Source organism: Lonchura striata, chromosome 1 (assembly GCF_046129695.1).
Source record: "Lonchura striata isolate bLonStr1 chromosome 1, bLonStr1.mat, whole genome shotgun sequence".
NCBI lineage: Eukaryota > Metazoa > Chordata > Aves > Passeriformes > Estrildidae > Lonchura > Lonchura striata.
Genome location: NC_134603.1, coordinates 20,297,187 through 20,323,585, shown reverse-complemented (window position 1 = coordinate 20,323,585; position 26,399 = coordinate 20,297,187). Strand labels below are relative to the sequence as shown.

The 26,399-nt window shown below is 33.6% G+C and overlaps 1 protein-coding gene across 47 annotated transcripts in view; it reads left to right on the top strand.

Moving 5' to 3' along the window:
- Positions 1 to 26,399, top strand: part of RIMS2 (regulating synaptic membrane exocytosis 2) — a 447,453-nt gene that overhangs the window by 317,164 nt on the left and 103,890 nt on the right. For 14 of the 47 annotated variants that reach the window (XM_021546510.3, XM_021546511.3, XM_021546502.3 and 11 more), the window contains one exon: positions 26,186 to 26,218. The exons of 31 other annotated variants lie outside the window; for them this stretch is intronic. In XM_021546510.3, coding sequence (XP_021402185.1) covers positions 26,186 to 26,218 — 33 coding nt within the window. Of the gene's footprint in view, positions 1 to 17,614; positions 17,705 to 26,185; positions 26,219 to 26,399 lie in introns of all 47 variants that reach the window. 2 more of the 47 variants (XM_077782606.1, XM_077782653.1) reach the window with 2 other exon arrangements.

The following is a 26,399-nucleotide window of genomic DNA, read 5'->3' as shown; positions in this document are numbered from 1 at the left end:
ATACTTTACAGTATTAAAACCATTTAATTTACTTAATAACAAGCCACGAGATATCAATTGCAGTCTTTGGTTATACCACTGAGGGTCTTTATGTAGTATTACTGTGTTTGTCTCATCAGACTTTTTAATTTAGTATTTCCAATATTTACAGTATTTATTTCCATTTTGGAAACAAAACTTCATGAAAAGAAAGCTCTTGGTTTCTCGGATCATCACTCTATTATATTAATTTCTTTGTCACCTTATGTGTTGTGAATTGCTTATATGAAATAGTCTAGAAATTCCAGGAAATATTCACATCTAATCACGTGATGTTTGCTGTCATTGCTGTATATGCTTTTATGTTTTACCACTCTTCCCTGCTCTTTGCTTAGTATATCTATTTAGACTGTGAGCTCCTCAGGGCAGCAATTGTGAAGTGCTGTATATTATTACTGTATTTGATAGAGAGGGTAAAATTCTTATTTATTATTTACATCCTAGGTTCTATAGAGAGAAATGTAATAAATACCATAAAATAACTATTTTTTGTAGGAATTCTAGAATTGTTCCCTCTGGTAAGTACTGCTGGGACTTGAGAAAATATCTTTTTACTCAAAAACTGAGTAATATTTCCTTTTATTTTGTCTTTTGAAAAATGTAGTCTTTTGGAAAATCTGGGTTATGGAAAATTGTCAGATCCATAGATTCTGATGTTCTAATATACAATGAAAACATCATATGTAACTCAAGATGCAGTCAGTATCAGTAGTTCTGAAAAGATGTCTGTGACCACCTAACAAGACACATTTCATATTGAACTTACACATATAAAGATGGTAAACACTCTTAAAAACCTAACCCATATAGAGACAGCTTTCATATACCAACCCATATAGAGACAGCTTTCATATACCATTCTATGTAATTTTCTGTCATGATTAAGACTCATATTTTAATACCAATAGAGTTCTTCTTTGAGGTTTTTCTGTCCTTCTCTAGGATTTTCTAATATTTTTCTTTAAAGGGAGTAATAATTTCCTTTAAAAAGGATGGTGCTCTGCAAGAACAGCAGATTACTAACTTTGTTCAGTGACAGAATATAATTAAGATTAATAGCAGTCTTTTTACTGTGGAGAATTGAATTTTACATACAGTTATTTTAGGCAAATGAAGTACCAGTTACAAAACCTGAAATTTAATAGAATTGGAAACACTGACTATCATAAAAGGAGTTTATGGTAGTATTTAACAAATATAGTATCAAGTAAACTTGCAAGTTTTGTAGATATTTGAGTAAGTTTCAATGACCTTTTTTAAGCCCCAGTGAAAATCAAAACTTTTGTGTGTGGTTGGGAAGGCTGTATAACAATATGAAAAGATGTTGTCACAGAATATTCCTTTCTGCTCTTACAGAACATACCTTACTCAAATGAGAGAGGTGTTTCTGTATTATATGGAAACATGCAGTGCAGGTTAAACTTCCTGTATTTTGAAATCAAGGGTTTTATTGTCAACTAGATTAAGTTAAAATCAAACTGATGAAAAGAGTTAGTTAAAGGTATCTTATAGGCAATGATGAATTGGAAGTCATCTCAGCTTTGTAAAAGAGAAAAAGAAAGAAGGAAAAACTTATGTGTTGCAGACTCCTACAGTGGTCTCATTTTGCATACATTTGAATAATTTGTATTTCTTACAAGGTTGTATCTGCATACCTTTTCTTTAAATGTAGTACCAATGCCAGAACTCGTAGAAAGAAGGGAGTAATTTACTGCTGGAGGTGTTTTTATGTTACATGGCAGCACTCACTGGAATGTGGAATATGGTGCTTATGGCTGTGTGACTAGAAATGGAAGGGAAGGAATCTACAGGGAAAAACCCACCCATTTGGGTAATTGCCTTCCAAATTAGGATCACAATTAAAAAATATTTATTTAGGTTAGATTTAGTCTGTAAACTTTATTATATGGTTGGGAGTTTTTGCTCCAGGACATGAAGGTGCCTCTTGAATACTTTATTTCAAAATAGCTCAAAATGTTTGCTTTCAAGAAAGCTACCTGGGAGTAGCTATGAAGGACCATTCCTATCTGTGGTGTATTGATCCAAACATTTTAATCAGTGTCCCCCATGCTTAGTAGACCATGCAATATCCTTAGTTATGTTTAGAGTTTTATGGTTATGATTTTTTGTTAGTTCCTTAGGTTGCCACTGCTGTGTTTTTTGCAGTATCAGATTTGCCTTTTGAGAAGAATGACTGGGTATTTCTGAAATGCATGTCATTGCCTTGTCTACCCAGGCTATACCTCAGCATCTAGGCAGTTTGGGTTTTGCTTTAGATTTTATTACTCTAGTATATTTTCATGTTACATGGTTAGAAAGAAGTTCTGAAAGGATGTCTGGGTCTACCTAACAAATTATCACTACTGAAATGCCAGGACTTTTTTTTCAGCTAAACTTTTGCTTGTATATTTTAAAATTACACTAGAGATAGAAATATCTTGTTTAAATGACCATTTGTAGAAAGTATTGTTAAATTGAACTTCGTTTTAGTACTGAAATGTTGATGTACTATTAAGTGTTCTGTATTTTTCACACTAGTTGACAAGAACTGAATAGTGCAGTATTTATAGTTCTTAAGGGTTATCGTGACTTTTTCATTTATATGTGACTACAATATATTTCTTTGTTCTTAGCTGACTTGGCAGAAGGATGAAATCACTGACCTAATTAAAATGGAGAACCATAAAGTGAAAGTATTCAGTACTCACCCTTTCAGTTCCTTGTTAATTACTAATCAGGGAGAGAGTACTTTTTCCTAATATAGATTTTTGCTTTTCCTTTTAACAATAAACATAGCCCTTTCTTTCTTCTTTCTACAAAAACATCCCCCAGCTATTCACCCAACCCTAAAAACTAGAATTCATGTTAGCCCAAACAGATGTAATAAAACTTTAAAATTTGGAAATGAAATGCTCAGAAATATAACAAATAGTAGAGCTCAGTAAGGATTTGCCTTTCTATTTATGCTCTACCATAAAGACTTTCATTATATGATCTCATAACAATCTTGTGTCTTGGGAGAGTTATTTAAGAACCTGTTAAGGCCTGACATTAATGCTGATTAACTGTCCTCTCTTAACTTCAGGTGTGGATAGTCTTTTTCCAGAATTAAATGAGATATGAATGGAATTAACAGGAATATTTGATTAGGTTTAATCAAGGATAGCCAGAAACCATTAGTTAGTATTTGTATCTCTCTGATATGTATTCAGATCTCTAAAAGAGACAGATGTATAGTGACAATGTAGTGTTACAACTCATGCAGTCTGGAATAGAAGCTACAGAGACATTCTTATGCTTAGGAAAGCTCAAATACTGCTGACAGAAGTACATGCCATTTATTTTAAGGGATTTTCTCTCATTTAGGACATAATTTCTTAAATGAGAATTCATTTTGCAAAATGAAAAGGATTTTTATAGTTTTTTACATAGCCCTATCCTAGTTTGATTGGAGACACAGAAAGGTGGCTGTATTGCAATTGCAGAGGATCAGTATTGACAGGTCAAGGTACTCTATCAGCTAAGATTTTTCAGGGGTTTAAAAATACATGGCATATGGGTGTTTTGTTTTATTAAAATGATTGATCACATGTATAAAATATAGGATAGGATCTTAGATAACCTTCAACTTGGCTATGAACTTGATGTCTTAGGCAAATACAGTAGTCTAATAGATAGAAGTGTAGAGCTTTGCACAATCCTCTTTTTTGTGTGGGTACTTCTGTGGTACTGGCTGTTCTATGTAAGAAACCTTCACACTTGCACAGTGTAACTTTCATTTTGTGTGCTTGACAGCAAAGTAAACAGAATAGGTTAGTTAACATCAGTAACATGGCTTCCTTAGGATACTTTCTGAATCTACTTTGAGGTTTTGATTTCAACTACAATTTTGCAAAAATACCTTTGGATTTTGACTGTGGATGCTTAGTTCATTTTCCTGAGAGGCAGCAGAATCCTCAGACCCTGAAGAGTATTAAAATATTTAATTTGGATTGGTACAGTTTCCACAGAACAACTTGAACAAACTTCACCTATAACCCAAAGTTTAAAGTGCTTACTTAAAAGGTTCTGCCCTTTCAAGGGAAGTCACAGTTTATAAATTTCTCTTGGATTGGCAAAACGAGCAATTAAACAGCTTTATGAAATTTGAAGATCTTGCCGTATAGGTCTGAGACTACAAAGGACATGAAAAGAAAATAACTGAGAAGTCATACAGCTATGCTTACGGCAGCCATTGTTCATTTGCCTTTCAGGGATACCTACATGCCAAAAACATTCTAATTCAACTCTACTGAAAATGCTTTTTTCAAGTCTTAGGCACATATTCTATACATTCGTTTCTATGCGAGAAGGCTGACTGTATAGATTATATCCCTGCTGAATATTTTAATTGAAATTTTCAATGTCCTGATTTCAACTGGAATTTAAATGGCCTTGTTTTATCATGGAGTTGTAGAGCAGAAATCTGAGCACAGAGTAATTTGCATTGCACTGCATTGATTATAGCCTGAATTTCTCTATTAACCATACCCTCCTAGAAATAGTAATTTTAAAATTACTATTACATGCTAGCTAAATCTAAAATCAAGTAATTCAATGAGCTATTTAATTGAACATAAACTTATACATCTAAGGAGAGAACTGGAAAGAATTCTGGAAATCAAGAACATGAAAAATCAATACGCAATCAAAATCTAAGCCTTGAAAAACTACACTATATTGAATCCCATCAAAGCTGTTTAATAAATAATTGACATTTAAATTAAAGCAGGCATATAGTATATCAGTAATTCAGTTTGACCCTCTTCAATATTATTACTGTTGTTACCCTCATGAGCTTTCTCACAAAAGAAAGCTGTGGTTCTTTATTAATGACATTAAATATATATTGCTGTTTCTTATCATTAATGGCACTTTCACTGTTGTTCCCAACAGTATTCTCTAGTATTTAAATATGTAGTAGGCAACTGTAGATACTACTGGTAACTGTTTTTTTTTTTTTTTTTTTGTATACTAACTACTCTGAAATCCAGGTAAAAAAAGCATATTACCTGGCAAATTGAGGATATTTTTTTCCAAGCTGAAAAAGCATTTGCTTTGTTTCTCCTTCTCTTTTTAAGATACCAAGTATGTCCATTAGTTTATGATTGATATTCAATTTTAAATATGCTGTTTAAGAATGGAGGCTTGGGCTTTATTCCCAGAAAAACTAAAACAAAGCCAAGCAGAAGATTTAAACTGATTATCTACCAGTATCTGTCTGTTTGCTCTGCTTTGATACTTATTGTCTGCTTTCCAGTGCTTAAAAATGTAGCAAGAAATTGATGACGAAGAACATTTAAGGCTGCATACAAGCATCATTACTTGCAGAAAGATCTCATTGAAATTAGCTTGAGATATAAATGAAAAATAGTACAACAATTTATTTGATCTTTGATTCACTAAAAAAAATAATTTCTGCCACAGACTGAGGGTTTGTATGTTATTGTGGATGTCTTTTGTTTGATGTTTTTCTTTTATTTGAACAGCTTGTAACAAAGCATGCGTGTTTTTGTCTTGCTTTTCTCCCATCCCTTGCTTATCTAATGCAGCAGGAGATGAAGAAAACAAGCGTGCTGGAGTTGAGGAGGCAGAGGTCGAGGCAGGTCTGTCTGACCACAAGCACCTTTTTCCTTAGATATGTTTCTCCTGAGTATATAGGGAAGCTTTACCAGCCATCTTGTAAATATATTGAACTTATAAAACACAGAGAATATTTTTATCATTTTATGAAAGAACAGCACACAATTTTTTTTGGTAGCATAATTTATTTGCCAGGTATGAATGCTTAAAATAATTCAACATGACAAAAAGTACCCAAATATTTTACTTTTTAAATTCTTTTTTATGGAATTACTCTGTCACTATGCTTAAGTAACAGACTTAGCAAATCTGGTTGGGTACTTCTTAGATGTGGTACAATCTACTTTGCATTAATAATTTTTACATGCAGGGAAATAATTTTTTTTATATCATGACAGTTTTTTTTCCCTTAGTTTGCATAAGTAGACTGATGCTGGACAAAATTAGTAGGCAACTGCATTAGATGGAAATACTTAGACCATTTTGTATGATGTCCTCAATCCTGCTTGGAAGACAGTTGGTAGTGTGATGACAATTGACAGTTCATGATCAAATCTAACAGTTGCAAATACCTTTTTCCACTCAAAAATGTATTTAAACATAAAATTAACTTCCAATTTCAGGAAACACCCAGTACAGATTCAAAGATATGCAGAGATCTAAAGATATAATTTCTCTGTTCTTCAGTTTCCTTTTCAAAGGAAGAATCATAAATGCATACATTTGCACTTACATACCTTGTTAATAGGTTACATTCTGTTGTACATAATTAATTAACAGCTAGTAGTCACCAAAAATGGTGGAAGTATGGTACAAAAAAAAAAAAAAAAAAGATGAATTGATCAAGAAACACATTTATTTAATATTAGCTGGTAGGAAAAATTACTAGCCTACAAATGTGTGCCTAAGATGCTAAATACTGCTTAAAAGTGTAAGTGTCTGAATGCTGTGCCCTGAACCCTCTTCTCATTGTTATTTAAGAGAGGAAAATACAGATTACTATTTTCTTCTATGAAAAAAAGTCCAGAATAATTACTGTGATGGGACTCATTACATGCTCAAAACTCTTGATGCTAGGGTAAATTCATCATTTCAGTGGTGGAAAGGAGGTTTACTTTTTTTTTTAAATTTTAATTCTCACTTGTCCTTTAAGATCCTTCCCATTTTTTGTTATAGTAGAATTTACTTTTTTATTGCTTTTGTTATGATTCTGTCTCTGTGGTGCTCAGTGAGCCGTGTGCTGTGTGCTCTGCACTCTGTGTGTTTTGTGGTAACTCAAGCCTAGTGCATGGATTTTGCTCACCTTGCTTTCAACACGTTTGTGTGTGCTTGTAGTTACATTGTTCTTCATAGTAACTGTTCCAACTGTTAATCATCATTGTCTGTTTTTAATGTTGTAAAGACTGTGAGGAAAAACATCAAACCCCACCTGTTAATGGGCGAAAAGGCAAGTTGATTATGATATTGCTTATGAATTGTGGGTGCTTGAGAAATTTAATTTATTTTTTTGCTGCATGTGTGTGTGTTGCTTAGTTCTACTACCTCAAAATTAGTAAGTTCACATATGTTCAATTCCAGTGTGTTGTTTTATTTCTTGGATATAATTATTTTGAGCTGAGGTTTAAAAATATTTATTGGAATCAAAATCTCCAGAAGTTTATGTTTTGGCAGCTAACTGTATTATGGAAGATATTGTTTACACTAGGCAGATATGTGATCAGGTTGGCTATGGAGGAGGTAGGTTTATATTTCTTCTTATTTTGGAATTTCTAGGCTGCCTTGCCCTAAGAGGCCATGTAGAGTTTGCAGACACCTGCAAAATTGTCTGCATTTTCTTCCACTTTTCTATCAGGTCATATTCTTTTACATTACTTGGATATATATTTCACAAGCTTGGCACTTTTTAATGTGAATATAAAAAAAAATGACCATTTTAATTATCACATATTTCTAGAGAAAGGCTTATGTTATTAGCAATAATTTCTATTGTCTATTTTGTAGTCATATTTGATGTTCTCTTCTCTTTCAAATGCTGTAGAAATAAGCTTAATTCAAAGTCCTGGAGTGTTAACATGGAGATTTAGGTTTCTTATCTAAAAATAGAATAAGAAATTTGCAATGAACAACTATAGCTTACTTTGAAGTTTTACTCAAGTTCATGCTTCTAAATTGCTTTGATAATTTTGAAGGAGTATGTTACTACTTTTCCATGTACTTCTAAGACCTTATTACATGTAGATTTTGTGTCATTGCTGTCTTCTGCTAGTGAATGAAATATAAACTAGTTAGTATTTTAGATTTATTACAATTTGGGTATTCACTCTTCAGTTCCATCTCTACCAGGAGCCTACAAGGGGTATAGACCCAGTTACTCTGCTACAGACCGTTCTTAACTGTCTATTCCCCAGAACAACTTAGTAGAGGGAATACAGATATCCGGAGAGCAGGGATTCTCTTTTCCTGGGTTACTTTGTTGTCTGGGAAAGACAACCACATTATTTCTAATGGTCCTTATTATCAAGTGTAGGCAAGACCAAAGTGAGTGTCTTTGCAGAGAAGGGGCCGTGTCACCAGCCTGTCAGAGCAGTCACCTTGCTTGCTCTGGTGGCTGTGCCAGCATAGTCCTGAATGAATTCAAATCTGGGAGTCTGCAGTGGTAACTGTAATCCATGCTACTTACCAGATGGTTCAGTGTCATACTTTTAAGATCTAAATTTCAGTTGTACTAAGATTGGAGGCTTTTGCCACTGGCCTGACAAAGCTGACAAAACAATTAACAGTGATTTATTCAGGCTAAAGTTGGTTTTGTTCTCGGTTTATCTTCCACTCCTTGAACAAAACCAATATTTATACACTTATAGAGCCTGAAATATGTACATAGCACAATAAACTAACTACTACTAACTATTTAGATAGTTTGTCTCATAATTTTATTAAGTTCTCTAAGGCATCCATTTTTGTTTTAGAAGTTTTTTTCTGCAGAGCTCTTATGCTCCAAAGGAATGATCAGTGTCTACTACTAAATTTCAAATATTTATTACCCAATCTGTCATCCCTTTCCGTAGTTCCTCAGGTCTTTTGCATTTCTTTTTCATGTATTTTGTATGATATCTTTTGATCATTTGACCTTGTGAGAAAAGGATCCAGGTAATTCTGCCCTTTACTGTCTTAATTTAGGGTGCATAGAAGATGATGTAGTTACCAAAGCAAAAAGTATTTCATATTTTTTAACTCTTCAGAATATTTTATAGGATTACATTACAGCTTTGTCTATATTATGGGAATCAGGAATGCCTTGCAGTTCTCACCTCCCAGACTGAGAAGTGTCTGGAATATATTTGTGTCTTGAGTTTATAGCAAGACAAGACCCAAATCTCAGTCCTGCCCTTTCTGTGCACTCTGATTTCCTCATGCATGGGAGTCCCACCACTCTGTGAGCAGTCTGGATGCCTGAAGGAGTAGAACTGAAACTATGTTGTATTCCACATTATTCTAAACTGTTGTACAGTTTAGACACAATCTAAAGAATTTAGGTGACTGAAGGGCAAAGTAGCCAGAAACTCCACTCTGGGAAGTGATGACAGATGGACCTGCTTAAACTGACTTGCAGAAGTAGTGTTCAAATACACTTTTTTGAAAAACAAGTAGGTTTCTGTCAGGCCAGAGGGCTCTCTCATCTTGATGGCTGATCTAAGCACCTTTTTCCATTCTAAGAACCATTGTGGAATTGTGGATTTGTGGAACTGGGGCCTACACTTTGCCTGTACTATTGAACATGACAGCTGTGAGACTCCTAGGGCACTTTTTCTTCCTCTGGCTCACTGACTCCAGACTTCACTAAGAGACCACAACATCTTCAGAATTCTGCATGAGAAATTATACTGGATGTGTTTTACATGGGCTGTAAGAATACTTAACATATTCTTATGTGTTATGAGTACCTAGAGAAATATTGCATTTTAATTAAATTCTAGTTCAAGCAAAGTAAGGTTTAAATAAAGTATAGACCTGGCTAGATTGTGCTAGTTGTAGACAGGCACATAACTTCAATTTGCATGCTGGAAAAGGAGTGAAATTTAAAAAAACCCCACAAGACAACAGCACAAGCCAGTAAAAATAAAGTACCAGTAAAATGCTCTAGGCTGAAGAACCTACATTCTGTTGAAATTCCTTATGATATAGGGGCTATTTTACAAATTCAGCACTAAAACTACCATGTTTTAGATGTTATAGATGAGAAAGAGTCTAGATACTAACTTGTCCATAAATACCTTCAAATTTTACTTATAAGAAATTTGAGTCTGCATCTTTAAAAAGTACACTGCAATACCACATGGCATTTCTAAGACTGGTATGTGACAATGGGATGTCATTTTATCTGCTAAACAAACACAGTTTGTCTGGTTACTAGCCTAATGTTTGAGAAGTAATGCAGAAGAATGAAAACGGCCTTTTGGTGCAGACTGTATTTGCATTTAAAGGTGCATGTACAATTTTCATGTAAATTTGCATGTAAATATGAGCAATAAGAAAACTTTTATGTTATTAAGTAGTAGTAATTGACATTCAGAAAAACCTAGAGCTTTCAGAAGAAACAAATATGTGTTTTTAATCTTTTTGTAAGCCATTGAATATATTTTCTTTATTGGTTGGTATTAGTGCTGACATCTACTGGCTTTCAGACCTGTTTTGTGAGCAGAATGATTTTTTTTACATTTTAGACTGGTACCATAAGCTTCAGTCTTAGCTGCATTTGAAAAGGGTAGAGCACCTGTGATTGCTTGCAGAGCTTTTCTATTTTGTGTGTGTTTGTGACATATATATAATCAGATAATACAAAATTATTATTATTTTCTGCTTAGAAAATGTTTGAAGACTTACTATAAGTCTTTTTAAATAAATATAAAAATAACATAGAAAGAAAATCCTAAACCCTGTATCAATCTAAACCTTACTTTCTGCATTCTGCATAGTGAATTTATAGGCTGTTCACATTTCCTTGCATGCACAGAGTATTCCCTGACATCCAGGACATGGAAACACAAACTGAGGAGACGCTATGGAAAGGAGGCATAGAGCAGAAGCTTGTACTTTGCTCTATGTCTATTTTTGGACATGAAGTTTTCTTTTTTTTTTTTTGTTTGTTTGTTTGTTTGTTTTGTTTTGGGGTGTTTTTTTGTTTTTATTTAATTATTCATTAAATTCTGGAGATATTTTGATTTTTATTGTCTTTACCTAGTGCAGCAGTATGAGGATTGTCATACCAGCTCCTGACTAAAAATCCATGTAGCCCGGTGTCTGGTCTTCAGTAGACCAGGCGTGGATGCTGAGGGAGAGGGATCTAAGCAGGACAAGTGTTCCTGTATGGGAATGGTGTGGCCAGCAGGAGCAGGGAGGTCACTCTCCCCCTGTACTCGGCACTGGTGAGGCCACACTGTGAGTGCTGTGTCCAGCTCTGGCCCCTCAGCTTGGGAAGGACACTGAGATGCTCGAGCGTGTCCAGGGGAGGGCAACGAGGCTGGTGAAGAGTCTGAAACTCTTCAAGTCCTATGAGGAACAGCTGGGGTTGTTTAGCCTGGAGAAAAGGAGACTCAGGTAGATATCCTTATCACTCTCTACAACTCCCTGAGAGGTGGTTGCAGTCAGGTGGGGGTTGGTCTCTTTCTCCAGGCAGAAGCTGACAGAATGAGGGGACACAGTCTTAAGCTGTGCCAAGGGAAATATAGGTTGGATATTAGGAAAAAATTTTTCATGCAAAGAGTGATAAAGTTCTGGAATGGTCTGCCTGGGGAGGTGGTGGAGTCACAATCCCTGGATATTTTTTAAGGAAAGATTGGATGTGGCACTTGGTGCCATGGTTTAGTTGAGGTGTTAGGGCATGGATTGGACTAGATGATCTCAGAGGTCTCTTTCAACCTAGTGATTCTGTGAATTCTGTGAATTCTGTTCAAGTGTATAGTTAAAGCTTATCCAGGATCCTGGCTGCCCAGTCTGCTATGACTTGTGCCTCAGGAATCTACATAAACAACAGTGGTATCTTTGCAGGGTGCCTTCATCTCCCTCACAGGTTGTCTGTTTCTTCCCCCTTAAATGAGTCCTGCTGAAGTGCCCCGAGGTGCTTATCTAAGCCAGGGACTTGGAGGAGCTGTCCTTCCACATGTCCCAGAGAAGCCACTGAGAGTGGCCCGGCTCTAGCACAGCCTGCAGTGGTGCAGGCATACAACCAGAAGAGGGAGCAAAGCTGCTGTAGTTTCAAAACATGAAAAAAAAGATGTGAAACAAACAAACAACTCCTCCCCATGCTCGAAATTATACTGGAAAAAAAAGGCTTGATATTGGCTTACAAATAATGTTTTTGTGTTATTTAAATATATTTTACTAAATATTAATGTACTCATGTTTAATGTAACATTAACTGTTTTCTTCTCAGCCATTTGGAATATGAATTTTTGTCTGGTGTTGCTTTATGTTTTACAAATCCATTGTATTTATAAAAGTAGCAACATGTTACTCTGATTTTTAGCTAAAGATAGGCTGTAATATATCTTTTAGCTAAAGATAGGCTATAACTTTACTGATTGTTATTTCAACAAGGGCTCTCTGGGACCTTGCCTGAGTATATCTAAAATTTTCATAAAAATAAGCAATAGAAGATTACAATCAATTTATTCACCATATACTGAAATCCACTTGCAAAAAAATTAAAAATATAAATTTGAAATATAATTGACTGCATTTTCAGGTAGAGAATATGATAAGAAGAGACTGCTACTGAACTAGACTTAAGTGCTTTACAGTTTCAAATAATGAATGTAGGCTTGGAGTCAGCTTGTAGAAAATATTTCTGGAGTAAGAAATAATATACAGTGCATATTATGTTTTAATGCTAGTAACAATAATATGAAATGTAGATATGTTGCAGTACTTTTTATTGCTGACCTGATTATTTACATTGAAGTTCTTTTTAATGTATTCCAACTGTAGCCTCAGGAAATGAAGCTCAAGTTTTGGTTATTGGGGGTTTTTTGTTTGTTTTTTACTTTTTTTGCAGAATGTGTATGTAGTTCAGTAAGAAAGATGAACTCAAAGCAATAAATAATTAAGATATGTCAGAAATTTTATTGGAACATTCTATTAATGAAAAACCGTTATATAAGCCATTAATAACAATTTATTTATTTTAAAATTTTATAACATTTCTTAGCATTCATTAGTTGATTTGGCACTAATTTGCAAACGATTTTCATGTGAAGGTTGTGTGTACATATGTGTGTGTGTATTCCTGCCTTTATATGGTCCACACTTTGTCAGCATTCAGGGCAATGTTCTATGAAGCATTTAAGATTTGAAGGAAAGACAGATCATCATGTCTCAGATAAATGTCTTGTTCCCTAAGATACAGAAATATTCTATAAAATATTCTTCCAGTGTATGGAGAAAAAATTGTAGATCAACTGTTACTGTGACAAAAGAGGAAGCTAAAAGATTTTGTCCTCAGGTTGGCTGTGGGTTACCTGGGGAGGCAGGGGGTCTTGTTCTGTAGTTGTCAGAAAAAGACTATGTGTGTTCCTACTTGTTTTTGGGTACTGGATGAGTCTTGTTCCTGTCACATCAGGGTAGGGAAGCATCAACACAGTTTTAATGAGGCACCTGAAGGTTTCTCTGGTGTAGGAACATCAGCAGTCTGGCATAAAATCTTGATTGCTGCCTTTGTGTCACTTTGAGTTGGCCTTGATGCCATTCGCAGCACACTGGTGCTGCAAGGTGGGACTGGATTAATTCCAGATACAATTTAGTACATCTGGGAGGATTCATGCATCATGCTTTGAAGCCATTTGCTTTCCCCTAGTAGAGGTTTGACACACTGAAAATATTTCTCTCTGTTTGAGCTCCAGAGTCTGATGTCTCTTTAATTTTCTTAGGGAACTTGTTTTGTAAAAAGTAAAACATATATGCCATGAATTTAGTCTTCATTAATTCTTCTTGTTGTATTCTTAATGCACGAGTTGAGATCTTGAGTATATTATTCAAAATAGTTTCTTATCTTTTGACAGTTTATCCCACAGTTTTAATGACATCTTATTGTGCTGCATTGGTTTAAGAAGCACTAGCCAAATCCACTTTTGACTTAATTTTACAGTAGTTGTCACTATATATTATTAATAACATAATTTCTTTCTGAACATTCTTTATATAAAATTAAAAATAGAAAGAAGTTCTGAATACTTTTAATTTGCAGGAAAAAATGACTAAATTAAGCATGTCCTAATGAAAAAGTGAAGACTTTATGATAACCTAATCAAGTCTAAAACTAGAAATGCACTGATAAAAATTGGATCCCAGAAATGTTAGGTGCTGAAAAAAAGATAAAAGCTGAAGTGGATTTAATTTAAAAAAAAAAGAAAAGACAAATTCCAGTAAAAGAGAAAATATATAATAATGTTTCAAGTAAAGGGTAGTTGTGAGAAAAACTATTATGTTTGTAGTATTGAGAAAAGAAGAGAGGAGATGAGTATTGGCATAAGAAAAATACTCATCATTAGTATCTGGTATTTTGCTGCATCATCTTGTATTTCTGCAGTTTGCTGCATCATTTCTAATTCAATTGCAACATTTCTGGTGTTAAGCTGTCATGGTTAGAAATTCAGAAAAGCTAAATATATGCAACTATTCTTCTCATATATTATTTCCACATTTTTAATATTTTTCATATTAAATATTCTAAACAAAAGTGTAAGAAATGCTGAGATTCTACTTGACACTGTAGTGGAGCACCTCAGGCCCCCTCGCTCAGGCAGCACAGGTGAGTGTCATTCTCTCAGGGAGTGGCACACCCAGTGTCACCCCAGCTGCATTATTCACTGTGGTGTGCAGTGCCCAGGGGAAGGTGCAACAACTCAGTCCAAAGAAACAACTGCATCTAAAGATTGTCCATTTCATACTGGTGGGAAAAATCTGCATTGGGCACCTGTCAAATGCTTCTAGCCCTAAAGGTGCATCAGCTGGTTGAAATACTCTGACTCAAGAATCCCATATTTTATGTAATCTATATAAGACCTTTTTGTATAAATATTTAATAATTTTTCATCTCTCTTTACATAGAAGTCAAAGCTGATTATCACAACAGACGACAGAATTAAGTTTATGCTATGGAAAGTGAAAGTGAAAACAGGATACTGATGATCTAGAAAATGTATTGTTTCTTTCAAAATATTTACTATTTGACCAAAGTTGGCTTTGGTTAAAACAACAAGGGAATAGATGGTGGCCCTTTGCCTTGGGGAAAAAACCGAAATTTTAGAAACCAAATTGTGTAAGGTGCATTATTAACTAAACTTATTTGTCTAATCAGAGAGTATATGGTCAACACTGACATTTTGGCATTTTGAATAATAATCTCATGTTAGTTCCCAAACAGAAAGCTGTCCTTTGAGCTCTTCTTAAAACATATTTTCTCATCTTTGTAAAACATAGAAATGGAAATTAAATCAGAAAATGTTGAAGACAAGGTCAAATATTTGGTTAAATTCAATGGTATATCTATTTTTATTTCTCAGTTGAAAAAAATAACCATTACTAGTAAAACTCTTGCAATGTTCTAGAAATCAGTGAAGCTTTTCACTTGATCTGGAGTACTGCCAACCCCATATACTCAATATAAATGTTGTACTTAACTGCTGATAAAACTAAACAGCCATTTGAATTTAATGCTGATATGCCATAAATATAACTGAAGCTATAGAAAATAGGTCATTTGGAACCTTTTCTGGAAGTGTCTGCATGCTCATGCTATGACTTTGCTCAAAAACATATAGTAGCCTGTCTTGCTTTTTTTAATGTTGTTTGTTTTTCTTTTTAAGGCTAACATGAGGCAAAACTAGGATTATATTTGTATTTGTTTTTTATTCCCTCACTCTTGTCAGTTCAAATGTTACTACAGAGTGTTACCAAGAGGGTTAATTATTTTCTAGATTCTGGGCTCTCAAAGAATTATCAAGGTTTAGTAAAGCTTTTGTTTTGATAGGGAACTTATTTATAATAAGTGGTTTTGGTGGCTGAGACAAATACAGTTTTTAGGTTCAGAACTAAACCAGGAGCTCTGAAAAGGACTCTGACCTAGACTCAGAAAGAGAGAGTGAGAGAGTCTTATAAAATTTGCATTAAAATAGCATGGAAATCACTGGACTTCCTGATATTCTTCAGTATTTAGATTATTTATTTATATAATGAAAAATTCCTTTAGATTACTGTATGACTACTTTTTATATTATTCTAAGTATAATCTCCACTATTTGGCCTGAATTACAGTTAATGGTATTTTTTTCCTAGCAGTGACTAACTATTCCTTAAAATAAAAAGTAGTTTTTACTAGGGTCATTGAGTTCCTTGATTTGCTAGTTGAGAAGATACTTCTGGACTCATTTGATAAAAAGAAAGGATAAATGACATCAGTAGATATTTTATTGTGAGCTATGTATATTCACAGAGAACAAGAAATAATCACATTCTTGCTAGGAATAATAATGTTAAGATTTTATTTCAATGGTTTGGTAACAGAATGCTCTGTTTGAAATTTCTCAGTACTCACTACACATGGTACTTCAAAGATGATAGAGTCTGTTTCATCTTGCATATCTGTGGTGTCATGAAATCATTACAGTGACAATTTTACTTAAAGCTACATTTCCATCTGTTTCAAAAATCAAAGCAGTCTTTTATAGGACTGCAGTTTGTCATGGACCAGCAACAGCCACAGAGAAGAAGGCTGCAGGATGCATACAGATAACACTTTCAAATGTTTACATTTTGAATGTTAGATATTCATCAATTTTCTTGTAAAAGGAAAATAATAGTAATAAAATCATAGGCTAAAATCTTTTGTGACAATTTACTTTGAATTTGTAAGATTAAAAATGTTTTCCATGCCTGTCATATTATTCTCCATTATTGGCTATTTATGTGACCATAAAAGTGATAACATGTGTGGGCACTGGTTGTGAGGAGCTTCACCCTTTACAGGATAAGCAAAATAAGCAGAGTCTTAACAGCCCAAAGCAAAAATGGAGCTTGGAGTGTTGGATCTCTCCTATTAATTGGTGTCGATTCAGTTTTGCCATGAGAATCCAAAGGGTTTAAAACTGATAATATTTATGCTAACTACCTAGTTTGTCAGAAGACAGAGAATTAAAATGTAAAAAAAAAACATTTGACAACTTCAAAATGCTAACAGCTCTCAAGTCTAGAGAATGTAGTTCTGCGTACATGCTTCAATCTAGCTCTTTTCCTGAGCAGCTACATCAGAAATGCCAGTTTCAGAAATAGGAATGATTGGTGCAACAGTTCTTAGTGAGTAGTTTAATCTGTCCAAATTAAAAACTTCATTTAAATCAAGTTCCAGATTTTGAAAATAAATCTGACTTAGTTTTGACTTAAGAATTAATTGTTAAAAACGTTTTCAACTTAAATTAGGCACACATGGTTGCTTGTTTAGGTTTTTTTTTGTTTGCTTGTTTGTTTGTTAATTTGTTTTGTTTGGTTGGCTATTTTGTTTATTATATCTTTGCATGAACTTTTTAACCAAAATATTTCTAACTTCCTGTATAACTTACAGAAACACAATGATAATGTAAGAAGCTATAGAATGTAGAACACTAACTTTTAAAAATGGGCCAAATTATTGTGTAAACAAGCCCCTGTTTTTAATACCAGTTGTTAAATATTAAAGACAGCAGAATATTTGACAAGTTACGTAGATACTTTCGGATAAAATGTGCTGTTCCAGGATGTTTAAGATGTGTAATAATTCTCTTCACCCCCGGCCTCTAAGAACTAATCTAAATTTTATTGTTAATCATAATACATTTGTTTAGCTCAAGTTATCCCAAATGATATTAGGTGTATTATAATGTAAGTTACATAATATTTCTGATTTTTGTTTTTTGATTTACACTAGAAGTTACATGGGAAGACCAGCAGAAAAAGGTGAATGGTACAATAACTGATGACAAACCATTGCCGAAAAAGAAACACCATTCTGAGACAGGTTTGTCAGGGTTTGGAAAACCACATGAAAGCATGAGACTATAAAACCACATTTCATGCTTTTGTAATGCGTGTGTGCTTTATGTACCTTATTTTTTCACTTTGGTGTGAAATATTTAGCATGTAGAGACCATCTAGATTACATAGTTCTGTTTTAGAATAGCCAAAATAGATCTGCTTTTGTAAACAATTGTGTTAGAATGCACATACATTAGAAAAGAGGTCTTCTGGCACAATATTAGACATAGTTTGCTTTTTAGTTTTGAATTTTGTTATGACAATATATTTGTGCAAGCCTCAAGAATCCAAGTATAATCTATGCTGATTCTTATTTAGTTGACCAAACCAAGGTATCTACTGCATGTATGGTGGGAAAATCATCTTCTACAGACTTAAATCTCAAACCTTCTTTCACTATCACACATGTCAGAAATAATGTTCCAGTGTAATTTTTTATATAAGCTGCAGTTTATATCTTCATACTTGGAAATGCTCAAATCTAAAAAAATCTCTTCTTTCCTCCATTCTGTAAGTGAATGGATTTCTTCTGAAACTAAAAACTATCATAAACTTTCTTTCACCCCAAATGTCAAGTTCAATTATTCCACTATCTTTGTTCCTACAAATGCATAGCAATAAAATGTAAACCTAGTAATAATAATGATTATAATAATAGTATTCTGTCTTCATAATCATAGAATAAAAGGTCTTAATCACATTAATTTATACAGTTGCAAAGGAGTAGAATTTATACACTTAAAGGAGTAGAAAAGGTAGGGAGGAGAGAAGGAAAGGAAAGGGAAAATGGGATCTTCATATTGCAGGTTTCATCCTGTATTTAAAGATTGATCCAATCTACTCAAGTGAATGGGATTTTTGAGTTGCAAGAATGCCTTGCTTGAGTTTTGTATTGCAAATAACTCTATTGGTCATATTAGTTGTCTCACTCTAATAACATCCCTTCTCCCAGTCACACAAATTAAAATTTACAAGATTGGCTAGCTATATCACCTTCTAAATTAACAGTGTAATCTCACCTACATAATAATATAATACTGATAATATCCAAGTGTTTTGCTGAAGTTCAACTATTGTACAGCTGAAAGTGCAAGACTCAGAACTGAAGAAAACCAGCAAAATATTTCTTGATTCTCACCTAGGAATTCAACAACATAGCTGTAAAAGTCCAGATGTGCACTTGCAATTCCTGTTCCCCAACTTTTTGATGCATCAGAAGAAGTACAGGATAAAACAAATACTGTTTATAAGAATCTGGATCAGAATGTGCTATATCTTGTTTTCCAGCTGTTTTAACTGTTGCATGATAGAATAAAAATACAATGTCTGCACATTTGCGCTGTTGTCTTTCCAGGAAGAGTTGAGCAGAATAGTGCCTCTGCCCTGACTTTTCCCTTATGTAGTATCTAAGTAGGATCATTAACTCCCTCTCCCAGCTGAGGTGGGCTTAGGACTGTGTTTTAGACAGATAATTTATTTATAGTTACTGGCAGTACTTTTAGGGCCACCATCTCCATATTTTAGAAAGAGGTAACTTATTTTTTAGATGGCTACTCTTGGGGCATTCTACATTTTGGAACATGAGTAAAATCTTATCATATCTTATAATTGAAAGACAAAACCAGCAGAATAATAGAAATCGGAATCAAATATGAACAACAAAAAGTTCTCACTTTACAGGTGTTCTGTATATTAAAATGATAGTTATTTGATTTCTATCTATTATTTTGTCTGGAACCGAACCACTGATCTCCACACAGATCTGGCTTGAAAAGCCAACTCTCAATTGTCAAAGTCTAGAATAGACACAAAGTTATGTAAAAGTTGTGTTCTTCACTTTACAGTCCTAAATATTTCTGTGAGGGCTGATGCCTGATAAGAACATGACTTCTGTTTTAATTTACATTATCAGTAATGTCTTGTGCATGGGATGATGATACATCTGAGGTGGATCTGAACAACCTGCAATGGGCCTCAAATGGCACATCCCTACATTTCTCAGATGCTTTTGCAAACTGAGTCTGTCAAAAAGATTTATGTACTTCAGTGGTAGGACTGGAGTAATGCAACTTCTAGGACTAGCTGTGTGTGCACACCACTGTTTTCTGTAGACATCCCTATATCATTTCAAACAGTTACTTTTCAAGGCATAGCAGTCAGGACATCTAGAAGAAGGTGCCATAGCACTGTACTCACATCTGGAGTATTATATCTGTTACCATGATATAACTGTGATGCAGCCTACCTATGGAAGCTTCAAATTCCTTGAACCTTTACAATATGGCATTTACCCTCTGTAAGGACTGCAGTTTCTTTAATCTGAGAATGCTTTAAATGTTCTATCTGCACAGCAAACAGTGAAGCAATACTACTAAAACAGTCCCTGAGTGCAGAGGGTGCAATGGAGGCAAGAAGGAATAGGGACACCTCATAGTCCCCTGTTTTGGTTGCCTTTTCATCTGTTGATGAGTTTGCTGATATGATCTGTTATGAAAGCTTATACTGTCTTTAAGTGTAGTTTGTCTGTTAAGAATTTAACCTAAACAGTGCCGTGGCAGTAGTATAGCTAAGAAAACCTGGGAGAACAAATAAGCATTGATTACATAAGTACCATGAGTGGAAAAACTGAGATCTGTGAGCAAATTGTGGAGAAAAACCTGAATAGTTAACAAAAATAATTTCAACCCCCAGAAAAATAACAGTAATACTGTAACTTGTAAAGCATTAATAGTCAATAAATATGCACGAATAGAAATGGGATTAGCAAAAATTTTTGAGGACAATTAAAGGTTGTTAAATAACATGGCAAAATGGTTCTTGTGTTGAAGACTTTTCAGTAGAAGACGATCGTAAGATTTCTCTTCCTGAATATCAGAAATCAATGTGCTTTCTTTTTTTTAACAGTGTCTTTAAGCTCTAAGTTCTGATGCAATTTGCAGAATTAGTGTTATGCATATTTCCAGTTCAACTGTATATATGCAAAGATTTTTAAGGATTGGAAGGGTAAAACTACAGAATCGTAGGTAAGCATAACATAAAAATTCAAGCCATATTTTGAATCTGTGCCCTTCCTTTAGCTGATGTCAGCACTTGGTCAGAGAATACTCCATTCTAGGACACTGCTAAATCAAAAATCATGAGAAACAGTTGCTTGTTCATACCTGAGATTATTAAGTACCTTCAGCACGCACCACTGTGTCTGAGCTGTGATAGGTGGTATCTGAAAGAAAGTGAATAAAACTCTGGTCCTCTAATAAGATTTTGTTTGTCAGTGAAAAGAAAAGAATAAAAAAGTACAGCAGGCATTTTTACATGGTTTTGCATTTTTATATGTGAGGCCTGCAGAAAAGAAGTTGGAAAAGAAGGCTGTGTGTAGAGAATGTGTCCTGTACTGATACAGATAAGGCTAGGCAGGATACTGTTTTTTTAAAAAAAAGCAATCTTCATCTATATCATCACTAGTGTCTTTTGAACCCATCAAGGTAATTAAAAGGGAAAAAGGACATAGTTTAGGGTACCATAGCACAGATACTAATTTCTGTTCTGTCTCATGACCCAAAATATTGGAAGCTGAATATGGTCTAGCAACCTGTGTCTCCATCCAGAGGTGAAAATGCAGAAACTGCCTTTGTAAGATAGTGAAGAAAACTGTATTTGCTTTCCCCTGTTTTTCCTACAGAGAGGCAGTGGGTTTGATGACTATTACCTAAAACTATCCTGTAATGGTTTCATTATCACTGGCTGTTGAGAACATTGCAGTGTCATCAACTATCTAACCTTTGCCACAGAAACTTTTGATTTTCAAGGTGCAGTTGGAGAACAGAACTCTCACAAAGTGCTGACATAATATTATTGAACAAAATGACACAGGGTAGTTAAAATGGATGTATAAATCTTGGACTGGAATTAAAAATGAAAAATTAAACTCAATTAAAAATTGAGTGTCCTTGTAATTATTTTGGGGAAAGGCATATTTATGTAAAATATGGAAGTAAACCAAAGTTTTAGAGAAATCGCAGCAAGGGTAGGTTAAACACATCAGAAAATATAAAGGTAGTGTATGCTTACAAATGGCAAGTCTTTAGATGGACAGATTTACTTTCAGTTTAAAGGGAATCATGCTTATTTCTGTGTGTGGAAGATTTAAGTCTCTTGGGCAGGATTATGCCATGACACCTCCATAGACAAAGACTTTCAGAAATCTAATGTTATGTAATGAAAACTAATTGTAGCTTATCTCTTACCATGAATTCAATTGACTGGTGTGAAAAGAGTAGTCAAAAATAATTCAAAATTGTGTTCATTTTAATAGAAATTTGTAGTCAGAAGTGACAGTATGAGAAATTGAAAATTATGAAAAGGGATATATAGTTAGAAATGGGTTGGAAAAGGCAAAGTGATTATAGAGCAGAGAAAGAGAGAGGTAATTGCCTTCTCTGGATTCATAATATTTCCAGTCCAATGTGTAACTATACTGCATTAATATATTGTTAAGAGTTACTATTTTGTCTTCCCCCCCCCCCCCCCATAAAATTATCATATTAACTTTATTCAGAGAAGTGAAACAATAAAATCTCTCTCTGGATTCTTCATTTATTTTATCTCTTGAGACTTATGAAAAAGCTATGCAATCTACATGGCTTAATTTGCATTAGAGAGTTTATGATACTGAGAATATTTACAATTTCTTCTTCTGTTATTTTCTCCCATTGTCTCTACTATCCTTGTCTTTGGATAAGAGTAAGATTTTTCATACTTACTGTCTTTACCTATTGTGATTTTTATATAGTGTATATTACATATATCTATATTATATAATTGCAGAATTAAATGTATTGCTTTAGTCTTTCATGTATTTTCTTGCTGTATTTTTGAGTAAAAATGTCAGCATACATCCAGTATATAGATACTATTTTGTGTGTATAGGTTTATGCTTTAAGGTAAAGAACTATAACTAAGAGGGAGAAGCCTCATTAAAAAAGTTCAGAAGTGTGGGACAGGCACTGTGTCTAATTGTGGCTTAATGCTTTTAAAGATCATTAATTAATACTGATTTTATTCACATCCCAATGTAGTAAAATAGCCATTTTGTCTAAATTTTCTGCTAACAAATACCTGTACTCTTAGCTTTTTCTATCTACTCTTGTATATATGTATCCTTAGCATTGCAGAGTTTGAGTGGTGTCAGGGGATATCTTCCCTGAGAGTTAAATGTATTATATCATTTTTCAGGTCTAATCTCATCCAGATTAATGACAAAAATTTATGGTATATACAGACTCTATGGAGCATTTCTGTCTTTGAGTCTCTTCTGTGTTTTAATATGATGCTTACTTGATTGTGCTATTGCAGATCATATTTTGTGAAGAGTGTTCAAAAATGAGACTTTACAAATCTGAGCTTCTGTTTGCAGTGAAAGATCTTTGGTTCTTAGAAAAAGATAAAAAATGAAATTAAGAAAACTCTTGAGGGGAAAAAAAAGAAGAGTAATTAACTTATGTCTCTCTGTCCTCTGCTGCTTTAAGAATTTTAGTTGGGTGTGTTTGCCATGTTAAGTTTTTTTGAACACTGAGTTCCCAAATACTTCTCTTCAATTAACAGTTCTATGTCAAAGCATGATAAAAGAGATGGTACTTATTTTGGGCATGTTTCAGACTTAAGTTTTTGATAACTTTTTATGTTTATTTATTGAGATTTTAATTTGTTTCTAAATCTGTATATAATAGCCTTATACATACTACTCTCCTACACTGAGATGAACAATTGATGCAAATAAATGCTAGTTCCACAAAAAATCAATATCTACAAATGGAGACTGACTATTGATGTGATGTAAATTTAATGGAGCTGGTGACATAGTTTTATTCTTGCAATTAAGTGTATTTCTATCAAAAAATATTATTTTGTAGATTAAAAGCTACAGAAACAGAGAATTTTCAAATTCTTGTTTGAGATTTGTGGCATGGCATCTGAGTCAAGAGAAAAAATGATTCATATAAGTCATGCTGTTTTTAAATTAATCAGTCTGTTAGTACTTTCTTCTTCACATCATTATTTGAAAGAAGTTGGTGCATTACCATGGCACAGCTTCTACTAATTCTTCCATATTTCCAGCAATAAATACAAAAATATTATGATCCATTTATCTCAATAGGTCAGGTAGCAGTTGATCAGGTATCCACAGTGAGACAGCAACTATTATCTTTTATCCCCCTTGACTTCTATTAGAATTATTCTTCTAATATGTTTGATAAGTAAAAATCTAAAACTGAAAAATATTTGTAATTAATAATGATTTTTGATTGCCACTTTGATATGTAAATATTTTTTTTCATAAAAAATATTTTGCATGAGGGCTTTAAAAACAGCTATTTTTAAAAAGCATTGGTATATGTGACTGATATACATGCAAATAATGGTCATTTGATTCTAAAATACTCAAAGAGACCTTCCTTGCTATTCAGTTATGTCTGTCTGGCATTACTAGAATACCTTGCATTATCTTACCAGACATATTCTAAGTTTGGAAATAATGTGTTTCAATATTTTGAAAATTTGTAGAGAAGGATTTATCTTACTGCAGTATATGTCTCAAAACTACTCATTCTTATGTATATTAAAAAAATAAACCAAGGATAGTGGGGTCTTGGTAGAGACTTTCTAATAACTGGTTTTACTATAGTAGGAATTCTCACTACAGGGCTATACATAAGTAATATAAAATATTTTCAGAACACTTTGAATACTTTTAGCTGTGTTTTGGTAGTGCTAATAATGATTTATTTATTTATTTATTTATTTGGCACTTACAGCAATTATAGCTATATTAGTATGAGTGCAACATGACACAGAGAGATCTTTATATTTGCTTATTTGTATTTCTTCCAATGGATTTTTTGTACTTGCCATGATAAAAACATATTTATACTCTATTATTGTTTTTTTAACATGTAAAGATATAGCAACTTTTGTCAAAACTGACAGCTGCTATGGTTTCACACTATATATCTCATATATGGCTTTAATGTGTGTTCATTCTGTAAGCAAATTTAATTGCCTAGAATGAATTCTAATTATGTATGTTTCAAGCAGCTTGGTTTAGCAACAGTTTTGGTACAGTCTTGGCATTAGATAGTAGATTAAAATATAATCTGACGCTATACTATAAAATTGTTGAAGTAAAGAAGACAATGGTTATCAGATAAAATTTGGTGTTGTTTGGTTTAATTGGTTTTGTTTTGTTTTACTGATTTTGTTTTACTGATTTATGTTGCTTAATCTAATTTTGCATTTTTTTCAATGGCATCTTGATATTGACTGTAAAATGCCAATAAAATTCCAGATATGGTGTGTAAAACTTTCTGGACTTTATCTAGTATCTTCAGCATTAATAATTTATGAGCAGTGTTTTGTGACTCATTAGAAAATTGCATGTTGAAATTAGGCCAAGTTTATGGATTTTTTTCTATTTCTGATGATTTTGGGAGAAAGCATTTGTTCTGCTAGCAACAGTAGCTTCACAGTTCTTTGTAATTATTATTACTTTTCAAGATGAATTCCTCCCATTCTTTTGCTACAAGTAGATTTTCAGTACATGGCATGGCACTGTCTCTCAGATGTTTTCCGTGTCTAAAATGGCAGTGTGCTTTTGAATGTGAAGTAATAACGTAAGTAATGAGATAGTTGCTTTGGAATTTGACTTGCATGCATTTGTAGTAACTTAGACTTTTGTGACATGAGGCCAACATTGGTTCTGAAAAAGTATCCTGAGCTGGCCATGAGAGTTAATAGCTATACATTCTCTTTTCACACGTTCTATATTTTGGTCTTGATAATTTTGCCTTGCACAGAGCATTACAATAATGCAGTCCTTTCCAGAGTGTGTTATGTGGATTCTGAAATGTCTGAGCTTGTACATACATTTGCAAAAAAAAAATTATTTTCTGTCTTGGTATCTGAAGTTTGGTTCACCATAAATTACAATAATTTAATAATTGAAACATCTAACAATACGAGTCCCTTGAACATTAAACTGAGTGTTTAATACTTGAAAGAGAAAAATAATATTTGCATTCAAGTAGATAATGTTCAAAAAATTGAACAGTCATGAACAAAAGTATTTATGCTAGTTAACATACCTTTTACTATCTGTCTTTTTCTTCAGCATCATTACAGGGATTGACTTTACTGTCAGTTATAACTTTTATTATTTCCTCAGCTTCTATACTAACTCTGTCTTTGCTGTTCTTTTCTAACAACAGTAGTTTAACCACTTCTTTCTCAGCTTTCTTTTTTCTTCTAGTGTCTTTTATTTTTTTTTCTCCACTTACTAACTCTGCTCTGCAGACTTCTCTCTAAAACAATTTTTGGCCCTTTCCCTCAGTGTCAGTTTTAACCTTCTGAATACATCCTCTCACGCCCATCTCCTTTGTCTATGTCTGTACATTACACGATGTGATCACAGAAGAAGCGGAATCATCAAGGAGAACAAACTCAGGTCTGTCTCTTCTACTGCTTTTCTCTGTGTTATTTTTTAATTTTACCTTTTCTATAGATTTTATCACAGCTCGCCTCACATACTTTTCCCTCTCTTCCCCCACAATATACTTGCAAAATGTTGTCAAGGTGTATGAATTTTAGTTTAAGACACTTCTGTAACTTCTATTACCTAGAAACTA